Source organism: Rhinopithecus bieti, unplaced genomic scaffold (assembly GCF_001698545.2).
Source record: "Rhinopithecus bieti isolate Rb0 unplaced genomic scaffold, ASM169854v2 scaffold_33302, whole genome shotgun sequence".
NCBI lineage: Eukaryota > Metazoa > Chordata > Mammalia > Primates > Cercopithecidae > Rhinopithecus > Rhinopithecus bieti.
Window position 1 is genome coordinate 680,168 of NW_016814366.1, and position 17,060 is coordinate 697,227.

Consider the following 17,060-nt stretch of genomic DNA (forward strand, 5'->3'; position numbering starts at 1 on the left):
CTTTCTTTTCTTTTTTTTTTTTTTTTTTTTTTTTTTTTGGAGACAGAGTCTCACTCTGGCCCCAGGCTGGAGTGCAGTGGCACGATCTTGGATCACTGCAACCTGCGCCTCCCGGGTTCAAGCGATTCTCCTGCCTCAGCCTCCTGAGTAGCTGGGATCAAAGGCTCCCGCCACCACACTCGGCTAACTTTTTTGGTTTCCATATTTTTAGTAGAGAATACACCAGTTTCACCATGTTGACCAGGCTGGTCTTAAACTCCTGACCTCAAGTCATCTGCCTGCCTTGGCCTCCCAAAGTGAAGAGATTACAGGCATTAGCCACCGTGCCCAGCCTACTGTTTTCAAATTAACAAAAACAAATCCTGCTTCACTAAGCCAAAGAAGCTGTGCTCTTTCTTTTTACTCTGCCACAATAACCAGTAGTGTTCTAGACAGTGGCTGCGCTCATGACAAAGAACAGAGTCTCCAGCTGACCTTTAACAGGTAGTATGAACAAGCAAGAAAATTGTGCTGTCCTAAACAACTGGGCTTCTTTGGCTTCTTTGTTGTTCTGGCCTAATCTAACCCATCCAGACTTCTGCAGATAGGGCATGCACTTGGCTTCAGCCATGGTACCCACCTACCCCATTGTGTTACACCCAGGCCATTTCACTAATTTACAAGGTCTACCAGGCCCAGAAGGCTTGCAGGTTTGTAAAGCTGCTTTATGTAATGCTGTCTTAATGAAATTTGTTGCACTTACACCAGATTATGTGATAATCACTTGTCTGGTAAAGATATTGCTTTTAATTTTGCCATTCAGGATAGTAAAGTATGCTAGTAAAACTGTTTTAAGGCCCTTAATATAAACAATTTCAAAACACATTACTAATCTTTTCCTCTATGAGGATGCTAATTATACTTTTAGATGGTTTGAAGTTGCTTTCTTTATTGTGTGCATTATCTAGCTTATCTGTTATTTGCAGGAAATAGTCTTCCCTGAATGTCCTTTAATGTCATTTAAAAAAAAATACATACCCACTGATGTAAATGCTGAAGGGAAAGCTTTTAACACTATGTTAACTATTAATAAAGATGTTCACATAAATTGTTATTTTGAGTCTTTTTTTTCTATCTCCATTTTTATTTACATAAAATGATTGTTGAATAACATGCAATTAAATCAGAGCTTTCTGCTTCACAGCCTGGCATCTTTTTGGATAGATTCTGTGATAAAATAACTCTCTGACATCACAGCTTGTTGCTATGAGAATAGAACATCAAAAATTTGGCAGTGTCAACCTACTCAGCAGGGTAGCTCAGGATAAATTTAAAGTAAAAGAGATCAAATTACAATTCTCGTTTTTCAAGCATTGGCTTGGCACCTTTAATCCCTAAAGATATCTAATCAAATGTGAAATTTGAGATTTTACACCTTTAAGGAGCACATTCACTGAAACTACTGGAAATTATTCCAATCTTGTGTCTAGTGTTCTTGTCAGGAATGGGGCTGTGAAGTCAATGAAGACACATTTGGAGAAGTCCTTTGTTAGAGAAAAGAGAGGGGTCTCTAAGGTATCCATGTGATGCAGTTGTTCCCACTGGGTTGAAACGTAGCTCCTGATGGTTCAGCAACCTACAAACTAAAAAGATAAGTTATTTGAGCTTCCTTCTGGGGAAACTCCGGGAGCTTGATAGTTGTTTTAAGGCTCAAAAAATCAGTGTTTTTTGGTCCAGGCACATGGTTTATTTAACAATGTAATTCTTTTCCAAACTTAGTAGGCTTTCTGATGTATTTGCTTTTAGTTCCATATTCTAAATTCCATATTCTAGTTATTTCCTATATATGATTCCAAAGAATGATCTTTTTGCTTACTCATACCCATGTCCTCCTCTCTCAACTTGATGGTTATCCTGAGGCTATATTAAACAAGGTTTAAATGGCAAGGTTAAAACCCTTAGTCTGAGCTTTGCCCAAAGATTCTATCACTTTTCTTAACTGAGAGATCTTTTAGTGCCTTTACCACTTACAACTTTGTTTTTTTCAGTCTTATCTCTTATTACTTAGAAACTAGGAGCAGTCAGCCTCTCTAAACCTGAGAGACCCCTGATCTCTAGGATTCCTTAGTATCCTTCTATTCTTTCTAGAAGATTAACCAGTTCTCATCTGAGCTCATATTTTTCTTGTAAATCTTGCTAAAGGCAGACAACTATAGCCAATACACATTATCACTCTGCCTCTAGCTATTTTCCATAGAGTTAGATTCTTACTAGGTTAATGGTCTCCCTTCTACTTCTCATTGGGAAGTATCACTGAATATTTTAACAAGGCATGTTAAAAATCTCTAGATAATCAACCTACTAATCTGTTTCTTTGCTGCCTGTTGCATGACCACTAATTCTATACAATGTATTTTAAGTTTCTGTATGCAGCATCTTCATTCTAAGCACCAACATCTATATTCATGTGGTACTTGTTACTGTCATCTAACAAATGTTTCTGGCTTTCCTCTTTCTTGGCACTTCTCTGCTCCTTTTAAAGATAGGTATGATCTTATGACTTCCTTTGATCTTTGAATTCTATGTAGAAGTAATATATCACATATACACAAAAATACTAACAGCCAATATGATTTACCATAGTTCTTTCTCACCATCATGGTAATCATGGAAGTATAAATCAAGACAGTGTTTTTATCAGTTTAGCTCCCTGAGTAGCTTGGATGGGTAGGGTCTTATCAATAACCTACCATGAACAAGAAATAAACCTTTGTTACGATAGCATATTGATATTTTAGTTTTGGTTATTATAACATAGCCTAGTCCTGATAGATACAATCAAGATATGGCAAACGTTATTATAACAACCCCCAAATTTTAGTGGCTTAACCTAAGAATTTTATTTCTCCTTCTTTTGACAGTTCAATGTGGTACTTGGCAGGCAGTCTTCCATGTGATGATTCAGGAATCTAGACCGCTTCCATTTTGTAGCTCCACTATCCCCTAGGACTACGGAATTCTCTCCTGGGTTATTTAAATCTGGTTGATTGACAGGTAAAGAGTGAAGTCTCATGTACATATTGCCATATACATGCAGGAGATGTATATGGCAATTCCTGATTTCAAGGGTGGATAGGAAATGTATTTTTTTTTTGTCAGAGTCTTGTTCTGTCACCCAGGTTGAAATGCAATGTGCAATCTCAGCTCATTGCAACCTCCAACTCCCGGGTTCAAATGAGGGAAATGTAATCTTTATTGTACCCTGAAATAGGAAAGAATGACTTAATCAACATATCATTCTCTGAGACAGTGTGCTTTACAAATCTGGTGCTCCATTGAATGAACCTATAGGTCAATCGGGCCTTTACTTGTTTTTAAACTGTATGCAGGGCAGATTTTAAGCGCATGCAACTTGTGCGATGTCACAGGGCATCATGCTTAGAAAGGCCTTTCAGTTGGTTTGATGATGTGTTCTGACAGAGCACTACATAATTTTTTAACAAGAGGCTCTGCATTTTCATTTTGTTCTGGGTCCCACAAATTATGCACCTGGTCCTGAGTGTAGGTTGTATCAGAAAGATGTGCAGTGGAAGCTTTAACTGCATATGAAATGTGAAAGAGTTCAGTGAAGTTATCTAAGAATCTCTACTTGTTTAGCCTATAGAGAGATAATGTCTTGAAAGAATTGTTGTATTTTGTTCTATTTTTGTTTTATTTATATTCTTGCTCATGATCATTATAGTCAGTGTCATCATCTAAAAGAAAATTATAAGCTGTAAATCAGAAATGGAAAGAAATACAGTTGAATTACTATTTACTTTAAAATATACTCTTGAAATACCACAATATTTAAAACTGCTATTTAAACCAAAACTGTTGATTTTCATAAGCTATGTTTTCTTTATAAACAAGAAGGCTCTTGCAAATTACAAGTTCAGGCCCTGAAAGAGGAAGATCATAGATGCTATGCCATAACAATTGAAAGTCATCTTAGCTAGAAATAGAGTTCAAAAGTTGGATAGGGCTTGAACTTGGAAGAGGTCTTTGTTGTGAAACTAGAGAAGAGGGAATAGGCCTCTGAGGAACACATAATGAGAAGCAGCATCAGCATCAAGAGACACCAACACTGTCACTGCCAGAGACGAGAGCAAGGTGGGTGCCAAATAAATGTCCAACTCTTTGCAGACCATTAACTGCCTTTCTAAGAATAACTGCCTCTGCTGCAATCATGTGAACTGATCTTCTCTGTGCTGAGTGATCCTCACCAGTGGCCTTCCATAACTGCTCATGTGTTACCTAGGGATTTTCCAAAGAAGTCATGCATAGCCATGGCCCAAGAATTTGCTGAATCCCATTCAAACTGCCCAGTGTAGATGACCCTATTTTCAATGGCTGAAAACATGGTTATGGTAAATATCTCTGCAACTAAAGATGAAGTCATCAAAAAGTGGTAGTGATATAGATGAGAAAGCTCCATTATCAGAATGTGGGTGGGGATAAAAACCAAGACACCTCACTCCTTTTACATACCTCCTTCATTGCAACTCCTTCCTTTGATTCTGTAAAACACTTCAAAACAAATCCTCTTGTTAAATGTAGAATTTGATTTTTGTTTAATGTACTCTAAAGACCTCAACTCAACTGATACATGGTTTTGTAGCCTTTAGCAATTCTGATAACATTGTTATCAAAAAATTTACCTTTAACATTTATTTTCTCATTTTTTCTTTTTTTTTTTTTTTTTTTTTGAGACGAGTCTTTGCTCTCCCGCCAGGCTGGAGTGCAGTGGTCAGCTCTTCAACACTGCAAGATCAGACTCCCGGGTTCACGCCATTCTCCTGTCTCAGCCTCCCGGATAGCTGGGACTACAGGCGCCGCCACGTCGCCCGGCTAGTTTTTTGTAGTTTTTAGTAGAGACGGGGTTTCACCGTATTAGCCAGGATGGTCTCGATCTCCTGACCTCATGATCCGCCCGTCTCGGCCTCCCAAAGTGCTGGGATTACAGGCTTGAGCCACCGCGCCCGGCCTATTTTCTCATTTTTTTCAACAACACAATGCTGTGATGTCTAGATAAGGCAAGTATTATTATTTTATCTTACAAAGAACAAAACTGAGTCACAACATGGTTAAATGTTTATCAAGGTTGCAAAGTTAAAAAGGAAATTCATCAGTCTAATGGTGGTTCTCATTTTAACAAACCCTTTACACTATGCCACTTTGCAATGTTAAGTCTTGGAAGTGTATAGTGTGATAAACGTCTATTCAGCAAATACCACAATTAGGAAACTACACTTAAGAACATACCCAATGCAAGCTGTCTCCATTCAACTTTGGTCTTCTCTACCATCTCATCAAACAGAAAGGGAGTTCTCTGCAGCAAGTCATCAAAACAATACAACCTCTGCCAGTAATTTTGGTTCTATGAATTACTTTTTTTAAAGACAGAGTCTTGCTTTGTCACCCAGAATGGAGTGCAGTGCCATGATCTTAGCTCACTGCAACCTCCACCTCCCAGGTTCAAGAGATTCTCCTGCCTCTGCCTCCACATAGCTGATATTACAGGCATGTGCCACCACACCCGGCTAATTTTTGTATTTTTATTAGGGACAGGGTTTTGCCCATGTTGGCCAGACTGGTCTTGAACTCCTGGCCTCAAGTGATCCACTCACCTCGGCCTCCCAAAGTACTGGGATTACAGGCATGAGCCACAGCACCTGGCCTGAACTACTTTTCTTCATTTGGGGTACATATTCACATATGGAAAGGTAAATCAGGTGTACTGCTTAATACAGTTTCCCACCTGAGCACTTGTTCTTAGTCTTCCTGGTTAGGTTTCAAGTTGAAATTGCTCTGTCCTTGGCCAGCTTATATGCAAGACATTGCTTTCTACCTATGATCCCACATCCAGAAGTTTTTAGATTCTTACCTTTCCAAAAGCATCCAACCCAGGCAGCTCTTTTGAATCATTACTCTTTCTTCCTGTACTTCATTATTTTCTAAATTTTCTTTATTTTTCCCTATTCACTATGACCTTTTAATAATTTATTTTAGAAGAGTTTTAATTTTGTGGAAAAATTGCAATGATACTACAGAAACTGCTCATATATCCCACACCCAGTTTCCCCTATTACTAATGTCTTACGTTGGTATGGTACATTTCCCACAATGAATGAACCAATATTTATTTTTTTCAACTAGACTTCACTTTTTGATAGGAAATGGTAAGTTTCTACAATATGTGGGATGAGACATATTGCTGTGACCAACTTTGAAGAATATAATCTGCCATGTTGAGGTATAAGCAGAAACCAGTCTTATGCGTTTTCCTACTGCCTCTTTAAAACTGCACCGTGAACTCATTTTTCCCTACACTTTGAACAAAATTTCAGTCCAATCTCTTACTGTAGTAGGCTGTATTTACCTTTACTTGATGTTTCTCTGCAGGAGGATTGTATATTCCTGCCCTCATGACCTCAGATGTAGCCACATGACCTGAACAGGACTAATGTGTCACTTCAGGGCAGAATCCTTGACAGGCAGCATGAGGGTTACCATGTTGTTCTTTCCCTCTGCCATGATGACAAGCAGTGTTCTAGGTAGTGACTATTCCCTCAGTCTAGATCCCAGAATGAACCACAGTCACAGCCAAGCTTTAGGGTGTAGGGGGTAAGTGTCATGAGTTACATAGTTCTGCACCTCTGGGCCTCTCTAAAACACAAGTTCTTGTAGGCTATACTGAAACGCCAAAACAAAAAATCCTGTCTTGACATCTCATTTCTACTAATCTCTTAGTGTTATCTTTCTGTAGATTTATGTGCATGAAACATTTCACAAAATTTTTAACTACAAAGTTGTTTTAAAAATCAACATTAATATATGGAAGGGAGAGCATCTGCACAGATCCGGGACCACAATAACATGTGGCATCCTATAAATCACTTAATGTCTGTGTTGCTTGTTATTCTTGCAAGTGGGAAAGTCCTATTTTAAAGAGGTGTTAAGAAAAACTAAACTATGTACGGAATATATAAATGAACACATCTTAGAGTACTATTTTTGGATACCTTGACAGAGATACAACTATTTTAAGAGATGTTTTTCATGGCTTTGTTTTATAACTCCCAAAAGCTAAGGGATGTATATATGACCAAGATGCCAAATAGATAATAGAACTGGGTCTCAGTATTCTTGCTTAATTACTTCCCTATTCAGCATAAGTATTATTTTTGTTGTTTTTTTCCTACGTCCTTCTGTATAAGAGTAGGATAAGATGAAAGGTAAAGGAAATTATGTCCCTTTCCTAAAGTCTCTTGAGTGTCTTCTTTGGATCTGAAACCAGAACACACAGGCTTCCGCTTCAGGTAACTACTTCATCCCTCCCTTCCTTGTCATTACCTTCATTTTAAAAATTCTACTGCATGACAGAGAGCCACAGTACTCTGTCATAGTTTGTTTCTGTATTAGAGGTATCTTTTTTGATGCAAAATCATGCACTATGTATGCATTGGTGAGCAGCAGAAAATATTAAAGCCACATAACTAGTCATTTCTACACTTCTCATAGGTAGCAAGGCTATCAATATGCCCCTTTGTGAGAGTAATTGGGGTGATGAAGAGCTAACTTTTGGGAATGGAGGTTTGCCAGTAGCAGTAGGTACTGACCAGACAAGAGAATGAAGAGGCAGATGGATGTGAATGGTCTACATGACCCAGAAATTGCCATCCCTTTGATATCATTAACAAGCATAGATTATGAACCCTAGTTACTATTCATATAATTCTCTTAAAAGCAGATAGCATACATAGAGTCATATATTGCTTATTGACAGGAATACATTGTGAGAAATGTGTCGTTAGGCAGTTTCATCATTGTGTGAACATCATAGAGTGTTACTTATACAAACCTGGATGATGTTGCTTACTACATGCCTAGGCTATATGGTATAGTCTATAGATCCTAGGCTACAAACCTGTTACAGCATGGTACTGTACTGAATACTGTAGGCGATTTTAACACAATTGTATTTGTGTATCTCAACGTATCTACATAGAAAAGGCACAGTAAAAATACAGTATTATAATCTTAAGGGACTATCATCGCATATGCACATCTTGACCAAAATGTCGTTATGTGGTGCATGACTATTTCTCCCTCCAGACTGGCAGCTCCATGATTGCAGGAGTCATGTCTGCCTTTTATATTCTTAGGCCCAGTAAAGCTCCTGGTTGAAGTGATGATTAAATGTTTTTTGAGTAGATAGACTAAATGAATACCACACATAGATCCAGCCTTTTGTCTTTTTTTTTTCAGAGTATTCTATGAGTGTCAATAGGCTCCTATTCAGTTACTGCATTCAGCTCAATGTCCAGGATTTCCAGGTATAGCGGGGTCCTCCTTTGTTCGAAAGTGATTCCTTATGGTCCAATGGCCTATGAACTAAGAGGCAATAATCTATTTCCCACTCTCGCCCAATAAATAATGGTGAAGAAGGGACACAATTATCACAATAAAAAAATTCCTATTTAAAAAAGAACAGAAGATGAGATGTGCAGTGGTCTTTGGTCTATAGCAATGTTGGTAGCCTGCAAGACAGGCATTATGAAATTCCCTACACTTTGATCAGGCCCTGATTCTACTCTCCGGAAGGACACACCTTTAATATCCTCTGAGATCTTTCTTTCCATCCTTTAGGTTTTATTCCATTTCTTTGGTCCTCCTTGGGAAAATGGGCTGTTTAGCTTTTGCAGCTCACTTCTTGAAGAAATAAGCTTGGCTATCTCTAATAGTTTTGTCATTATCGTTTATTTTGTGGTTTGTTTTGCACATTTTATATAAATTTTATTTAGGAAGAATATTCATAAAAATATCCATTTTAAGTGTACAATTCAATGAATTTTGACAAGTACATATACTATTACTTCAATCAAGACATAGAATGTTCCTCACCCAAAAAGTTCCCTTGTGTTTCTTTGCAGTCTTCCTCGACTCACTCTGTGTCCCCAAGTGTCACTGATATGCCATTGCTATAAATAAGTTTTACATGTTCTAGAATTTCATCAAATATCCAGCTAACAGTAACATCTCCAATTGCCACATAGATGTTATAATATTGTTTAAACTGTTTGTGTGAATCAAGTTCAAATAAGAACTGCACACTGAAAATGACTGACATATCCTTTAAGTCTCTTTTAATTTCCTTCTCTCTCCTCTCATCCTAATAATTTGTTGCAGAATTTGGGTCATTTGTCCTGTACACTTTTCTGACATCTAGAAATTGCTGATTGCATTGGGTATTTAACATGTTCCTCTGTCCTGTACTTTTTGCAGATGGTAGTTCTATTTAGAGACTTTATCTGATTCTGTTTTGATTTTTTTTTTTTTTTTTTGGCCTCATGTGTTTTTAAATGGGTTGAAGGATCATATACTTTGACATTCTTTCGGTTTTAAGTAACAGAGAATTGAATTAAATATGCAAAATAGTGAAATTTGTTGGTTCACATAACTGAAAATTCCAGGGCATATCATGGATTTTGGGCTCATATCATATAATCACATTCTGGTTTTTCTATTTTTCTGCTTGCTACTGCTCTCTTCTGAGTTTTGGCTTCATTCTCCGTACCTTCTCTGGTTCAAATCCATAGGAAATAAAATTGCTTCCTGGTGGTTTCATTTTGTGTCATTGGCACTCATTGGCCTAGCCTGAGCATGCGTCCATCCTGAACTAATTAAAAACACTAAGGAAATATGATATTCGGATTGGCCAGATTAGGGTGCCATTGTGAAGGTAGTTTCACAGGAACCACTTCAACTGTTACTCAGACTTTTAGTCTTCTCCCATCACAGTTGGTTTGCAGAGATAAATTTATTTTACCAACAGAATTACTAACGAATTTCTACTATGTCTTTACACACAATAACCATTATTTAAAAACAGTATTTCCACCTAAGTGCAGGTGAATAGATTACAGTGTGTTTTGGTTAGTAAGGTCTAGGGGGAGGCTCCTTAGAACTGTCCCCAAATTTCTCCCTACTAAGTAGCAGTCATCTACTGTCTGTTATCGGAGAGCTGAGCTCGGTGGAAATAATGGTAGAGCTAAGTTTCAATACAGGACAAAGTGATAAGCAAAGGTAGGGAAAAGGGAGAAGGGGGAGTGGGAGGCTGATCACAGGCCCATAAAGAAAACACGCAAGACAGAGGGTGACAATGCATTTAAGGGGTGGGAACACTTAAGGTGAGGTTATCGTGTGGAAGAGCTCAGAAGTGGAACTTGGGCTACTTTACCAGGTTATTTTTAACGTCAACTGCAAAGTATTAGTAGTTTCATTTTTTGGCGGCGACTGCCAGCATCAGAGCGCGGTAGAAGCTCCATGAGAAAGGTCAGGATACTCTGGACAGAATACAGAATTCCGCGGGCAGCCGTACTTGCTAGAATCAGACAGCTTCCCCACTTGCCTGGCCTACCTACGAGTGCCAGAGGCAACCGGAATCACGCCCCTTCCCGGGACCGGCTCCGCGATCGCGTCACTTCCGGGCCTCAGCGATTCGCCTCCGGGTTAGGCTGAGCCTTCTGCTTTCTGTGACTGGTGGAGCTGCCGCGCCGTCCGCGTTATCTCCTCCCGGTGAGAACGAACCGCAGTGTCCACCGGCGAGGAGCCAGCCCTGTCCCGGTCAGAGAAAGACGACGAGGATACCTGGGAGCGGGCGTCGGCCGGGCTGGGCCGCGCCGGTGCGGGCTGGCGACTCTGCTCCTCCGCTTGCTGCTGTCTCTGGGAACTGGGTGCCAGCGCTGAGGGGCTTCCAGCGGACAGGGACCCCCTTCCCCGGCTCCCCTGCCCATCCTGCCGGGGAGGGCGGAAGATGCCGGTGAAGAAGAAGAGAAAATCCCCTGGGGTGGCAGCCGCAGTAGCGGAAGACGGAGGCCTCAAAAAGTGTAAAATCTCCAGGTACCATCTCCCCCCACCCTTCCAGCTTCCCTCCTCCCTCCTTTGCTGGACAACTGGAGGAAAAGGAGTCGGGCCCGGGCTGGGGCTGGAGACAGGTGAGGCCCCTTTGATCGAGCTAGGCGGTAGGTGCCGAACACCGCGAGTCTCCGCGCCCGACCCGACCTCGTGTTCGAGTGTATGCACGCTGGCGTTTATGGAGAGACTAGAAGAGCCGCCCACGTTAAGAGTCTACGTGCCCTGCAGGGTGGGGAACAGATGCATATGTAAATTGCGCTCCCCCCGACCCCCACCCCTCAACCGACCCTCAATCCCCTACTCCCGTATCGCTCCTCTGCCTTTTTCTAGGCTTAGAAGTGAGTGCAGATCCGCGGAAGGGTCACTTCTAGAATTTCTTTGTAGAGTGTGAAGAAAGCAGCACATAAGGAATCTTGACAACTGTCTTGGGAATGGTAGAAAGGAAAACTTGTATGCTGTAATTGGCCTCCATATTTAGTATTTGGAGTGGCCTAACCCGGAAGGTCCCAGCAGGAGGCCTTTTAAATTGCAGGAGCCCCATTTTCTGGAAGTATAGTGCCTCACCTATGCCAAGTGCCTGTGTGCAGAGTTGGAAAGGCCCTGCATGCTTTTTGTCTTCTAGCATTCAGGACGCTGTTAGCTCTCAGCATTAAATAATTTGTGAGCTCTTGTACTCTGTCCTATTGGTAAGAAAGAAGACAAGGCAGAACTATATAGTAGTAGTTCTTTGATCACTTCGTAGCATATCCTGGAGGCATCACAGCAAAATTATATGCTACAAAAAAATAACTGCAATTTTGGTGTGAGAAGTGGTTTTTTTTTTTTCTTTGTGACGGAATCTTCCACTGTCGCCCAGGCTGGAGTGCAGTGGCGCGATCTCCGCTCACTGCAACCTCCGCTTCCCGGGTTCAAGCGATACTCCTGCCTCAGCCTCCTAAGTAGCTGGGATTACAGGTGTCCACCACCACGCCCTGCTAATTTTTTTGTATTTTTAGTAGAGACGGGGGTTTCACTATGTTGGCCAGGCTGGTCTTGAACTCCTGACCTCGCGATCCGCCCGCCTCGGCCTCCCAAAGTGCTGGGATTACAGGCGTGAGCCGCCTCGCCCGACTGAGAAATGCTTTTTAAAAAAATACCCATATTACCTGCCTTTTCATCAATGGTTGGCACTTGATATGACAACTTCAGGTGCTACTATTAAAAGAAGACAGTAGCCAGGATTATAAGAAGGAAATAATGGTAGAGCTCTCCTTAAAGAGAGATCTGCTTAAACTGTGAGGTAGATGACTTATCTAGTCATCTTCTTTTTTGTAATTAGTCGACTTTTTTCCCTCATTACTGTGTTTTGGTAAAGGAGTCTAAGGAGTATTTCTTGGGCTATTAATGTGAAAGATGATACACTTTTCTTATACCTCTTGTTAGCCAACATTAGAATTTGACATGGGTTACTTTAGTAGCTCATATTTTTATAAGATATAGGCAAATTATTAATTCATTTTTGTATTACTCTATCTCATGGCCATCTTAAGTATATAATGTATTAAAATTATTTAAGTTAAGTATTAAGATTGCTGAGCAGGCAGTATTATTAGAACTCAGGTGATACTTTGCTCTATCAATTTAAATTTTTAAATATGATACTCTGACTTTACATTACTCAATTACAGAGGTTCTAGCATTTCTATAACATTGTAGGATAATTTGAGTTCCTTCAAAAAAGTTTCACTGAAGGTCATTAAATTCTAGAGGCCATTTTGAACTTATCAAATTTTAGTTATTTTATGAAAAAGAAAATGATTTTATGAAAACAATGAAACAGAATGAACAGAAGCTAGGATTAAATACCCTGTCCCAATTATTTGGACTATTATTAACTTTTAGGGTTTTTTTATTGTGTTTTTTTAAATCTGTGAAATTTAATATACCCTTAGGTCCTAAGTCATCATTTATCTTTAAAATCTAAGCTTAGGTAATAAAACAACTCTTAATATAACATTGTATTTTGAAATATTGATTCATTAAGTATCAAAATATACTTCGTGTTTGTTTTCAATATTTATCTATTACACACAAATAGAATTTCTATACAAATCAATAGAATCACAATAAATATACTTTTCCAACTACTAGGTTGAACTTCTTTGTAGTCTTTTAAAATGTGGGGAAATAACTTATTGATAAATTTGGATTTTGATACTGAGTGAAGAGGTGTTCGGGTTTTGTAAGCCGATAATTCTTATGTATAGACTACTGTTTCAAGTTGCAATTACTTAACAATTTCAGTTTTTTTCCAGTAATGCCAACCGAAGGAAAAAAAAAACCTTTGTTTAATGTGAATTGAAGTAGTTAATTTTGAACTTAGTTTTTCTCTAAGAGTTGAGATGTGATAAAAATCTTAGGCATCTGTGTGTTTTCTAAGCTATTGCAGATCCCAACCCCCTGCTAGACTAATAAGTGGAGAGGAACATTTTTCAAGCAAGAAGTGCCTGGCTTGGTTTTATGAATATGCAGGTAATGAAATTAATGTAAGAAGATACCAGTCATATGCTTCAAAAGTTTATTTGGCTCATTCATTTAACAAATTATCTGTTATAGGCCTGCTATATGTTAGTGTTGAGAACTGGGATGGGGGTCAGGACTGACGATTGTGGGTAGGCTAAAAATTTGTTGCCAATGTAGGCTGATATTTCTTTAAATATATATTCAGTATATATTTACTGAGAGGGAAGAAACTCTTTTACTATTAATAAAACGTGTAAACAAAGATTCACTTATTTACATCCATTGGCTAAAGTAGTATTCTGGAAAATAAAAGGTACATAATAAAACATTTTTGTACTTGGTATTGTGGAAAACACAAAGTACATAATAGAACATTTCTATTCAATATTCTTTTTTTGAAATTTTTCTGAACTAACATTTTCTGAAACTTTTGGGGAGACATAGTAAAAGATTTATACCCCTCAGTTATAATTGTACAACACATTTACCTTTTAATAATTATCGTTTAGCCATCCACTTCTATTAGAGATGCAATAGTAAGAAAATAAATAGACTGATATTAATACAGTGTGATAAATACTATATTCAGAAGATACACTGTTAGAGTTCATAGGAGGAATATATAACCCAGCTTTTAAAGTGTCATGGGAGTTTTCTAGAGGAGCTAACTTAACCTCAGTTAAATCCTGTAACTGGTGGATGAAGAGCCCTAGGCCCAGTGGGGTTGTGTTTTAGAGGCAAAAGTCAAAGCCAGCCAGAGACGAGGCTGAAGAGTTAAGCAAATATATGCACAAGAACACTTATACTATCTCATAAGCATGTATGAAATTTTTTTCCCCTTAGAATAGTTTTGGTTTCTTTGGAGTTACTGATTTTAAAGCTTTTCTTTTTCTTTTCCCTGTTTCCCTTTTTTTTTTTTTTTACCTGTTTCACTTTTTTTTCTCCTTTTAATCACCATCATTCTCAAAATGTTTGTTTAAAATAAAAGTGTATATGTAGCTATTGCCTTATATTTAGTGCTCATCCACATTAAGGTCTAAAGTGGTATACTTTGAACTTGAGGTATAAGTTTAGGCTAATTGTATGGAATGTGAGACTGTTTTGAAAGGGGGGCAGTAACTTCACTGTTGGGATCAGCTGAGTGATCCCAAAGTACAATTTTAAAATTGTTTAGTGACAGAACAGATTCTTTCCAGACCAGAAATAAATGCTATTACTGGCATCCCAAGACAACCACTAACCCAATTTAAATGAAGGGAATTCATTTCTTACTGACCTCCATTTAAAATGTTGACCCATTATCCCAAATGCCAGTTTTACTGGTATGCATGATGTAGAATCAAAAGGTCATTCATCTTATTTCATTTATAAAGGTTACTAGATACAACAGAAATAGAAAATATTTTCCTCAAATAGGAACTTTATGGGTAACATAAGATCCTAATTAAACATTTGTTTATTAGCATTTTTAATAGCCAACATAATAATTGCATTATTCAGGAATTGTCCTAGGTATATTATTTTTTTCTTGTGACTGTTCTGTTAAATAGGTAGTATTATCACCACCTCCCCACTACGACTTTATTTTTTGAGACAGGGTCTCACTCTGTCGCCCATGCTGGAGTGCAGTGCTGCCATCATGACTGCAGCCTTGCGCTCCTGGGCTCAGGCCATCCTCCCACCTCAGCCTTCCTAGTACGTGGGATTATAGGCATGTGCCACCACGCCCGGCTAATTTTTTAAATTTTTTGTAGAAATGGGGTTTCACCATGTGGCCCAGACTGGTCTCGAACTCCTGGGCGCAAGTGATCTACCTACCTCAGCTTCCCAAAGTGGTGGGATTACAGGCATGAGCTGCTGTGCTTGGCCATACCCTCATTTTATAGATGAGAAAACTGAGACTTAGATTAATTTGCCCAAGATCATATAGTGACAAGAGCCAGGATTCAAACCCCGGTCCTTCTGATTCTAAAGTCCATGCTTTTAACTACTAAGCTTTTATGTATTTTGTATTTAAATTTTATAATGTTTATAATTATATATAGTTATAAACATTTTGTTATAATAGACATCATTTTGTGTTTATTTTTTATTTAAGCTAATTTTCACTTTTGCAAAGAAAATATTGGTACTCTTGGTTAACTTCTGTCATCCATTCAATAAATATTGAGCACTTGTTTTGAATCAGGCACTGTGCTGAGTGCTGGATATATAGGTGCTGAGCAAATCAGACAAGATCCCTGCCTTTGGGGGACTTGCCTTCTAGTGAGGAAGACAGTCAGTAAACAGGTATGTAGGCAAGATAAGTACAGATTGTGGGGAGTTATAAGGATAATAAATATGGTGAGGTTCAGGAATAGAGAATAAAGAAGGGTTAGATGGACTTTCAGAGTGATTAGGGAAGGCCTCTCTTTGGAGACCACTTTGTGCAGAGACCTGTTTAGGGAGGAACTATGTTTTTTTGGCCAAATAAACAGTAACTGTTCTGTCTTGACATGGGTATGTTCTTATTAAAATGAAGGCAATAATTTTGCCTACTGAGAATAATACATGTAAAGCCCTTAGCACAATACCTGGTAGTCAGAACTCAAATGTTAGTTCTTATTATTATTAAAACAGTAATAGCATTACACCATCAGATTTACTGGTTGTGTTTTTTACAGTGTTCCAAAATTAACTACTCTTATGTAGCTCATGTTGAAGGTACTGTGTCACTGAACATTTTTTTTTTTTCCCCTAAGCATCTGTTATGGCTGGCGTGGTATTAGGCCTTGCAGATATAGCTGGGAACATTTCTTTATGGTTATGAAGAAATCAGGAAATTGATGGTGTTTTTCTTTTAGTTTTGAAAATATCACTAAACTTTTTACTATGGTATTGTATCATGTGTGATAAGGCCATTGGTTTTGTTCTTTCACAAGACCTCATTCTTGAGTGATATTTAAATTAATGATTCAGTAATATACTGACTTATGGTAATTAAAAACATGGAAAGTGAAAGGGCAGTTTTAAGATCTCATAGAGTCAAAAAATAAGTTTGGAATTGCATAGTCCTAATATAGTACCTAGCTGGTGGAGTAGCGTGAACTCCTAGTATGAACAAAATCATTTCTGTCGCTTCTTCAATTGAGTGGAAACCTAATTGTCCAAAAGAGTTAATTAAATTTAGCTCCAGAGGTTTTACCCAGAGAGTAGTTTTATTAGAAAGATTGGAAGCAGTGTTAGTGGAAGGATTAACATTTTGCAGTCTGGGGAAAGCACCTTAGTTACAGACCTTGCTTTCGACTTAGATCTGTTACTATTTACATCACGTTGGCAAAGTCATTTAACATTTACAGACCTTATCTAAGTTATAAGTTATTATATCTCTATGTCATCTCATTTGACTTGATTCTAACCAAATTTTAATTAGTAATCACCAAGTAATCCTCCAGTTTCTAGGGGGCTATACTGATATTTCTTTTTTTTTTGAGACGGAGTCTCGCTCTGTCACTATGCTAGAGTGCAGTGGCGCAATCTCGCTCTGTCACTATGCTAGAGTGCAGTGGCACAATCTTGGCTCACTGCAACCTCTGCCACCTGGGTTAAGCGATTCTCCTGCCTCAGCCTCCTGAGTAGCT

At 38.6% G+C, this 17,060-nt stretch overlaps 1 protein-coding gene across 1 annotated transcript in view; it reads left to right on the plus strand.

Annotated features, from left to right (window-relative positions):
• Window positions 1–10,510: 10,510 nt before the first annotated feature.
• Window positions 10,511–17,060, plus strand: part of DCUN1D5 (defective in cullin neddylation 1 domain containing 5) — a 32,093-nt gene continuing 25,543 nt past the window's right edge. The window contains 2 exon segments of the mRNA XM_017850115.1: window positions 10,511–10,923; window positions 13,358–13,449. Coding sequence (XP_017705604.1) covers window positions 10,838–10,923; window positions 13,358–13,449 — 178 coding nt within the window. The 5' untranslated portion in view covers window positions 10,511–10,837.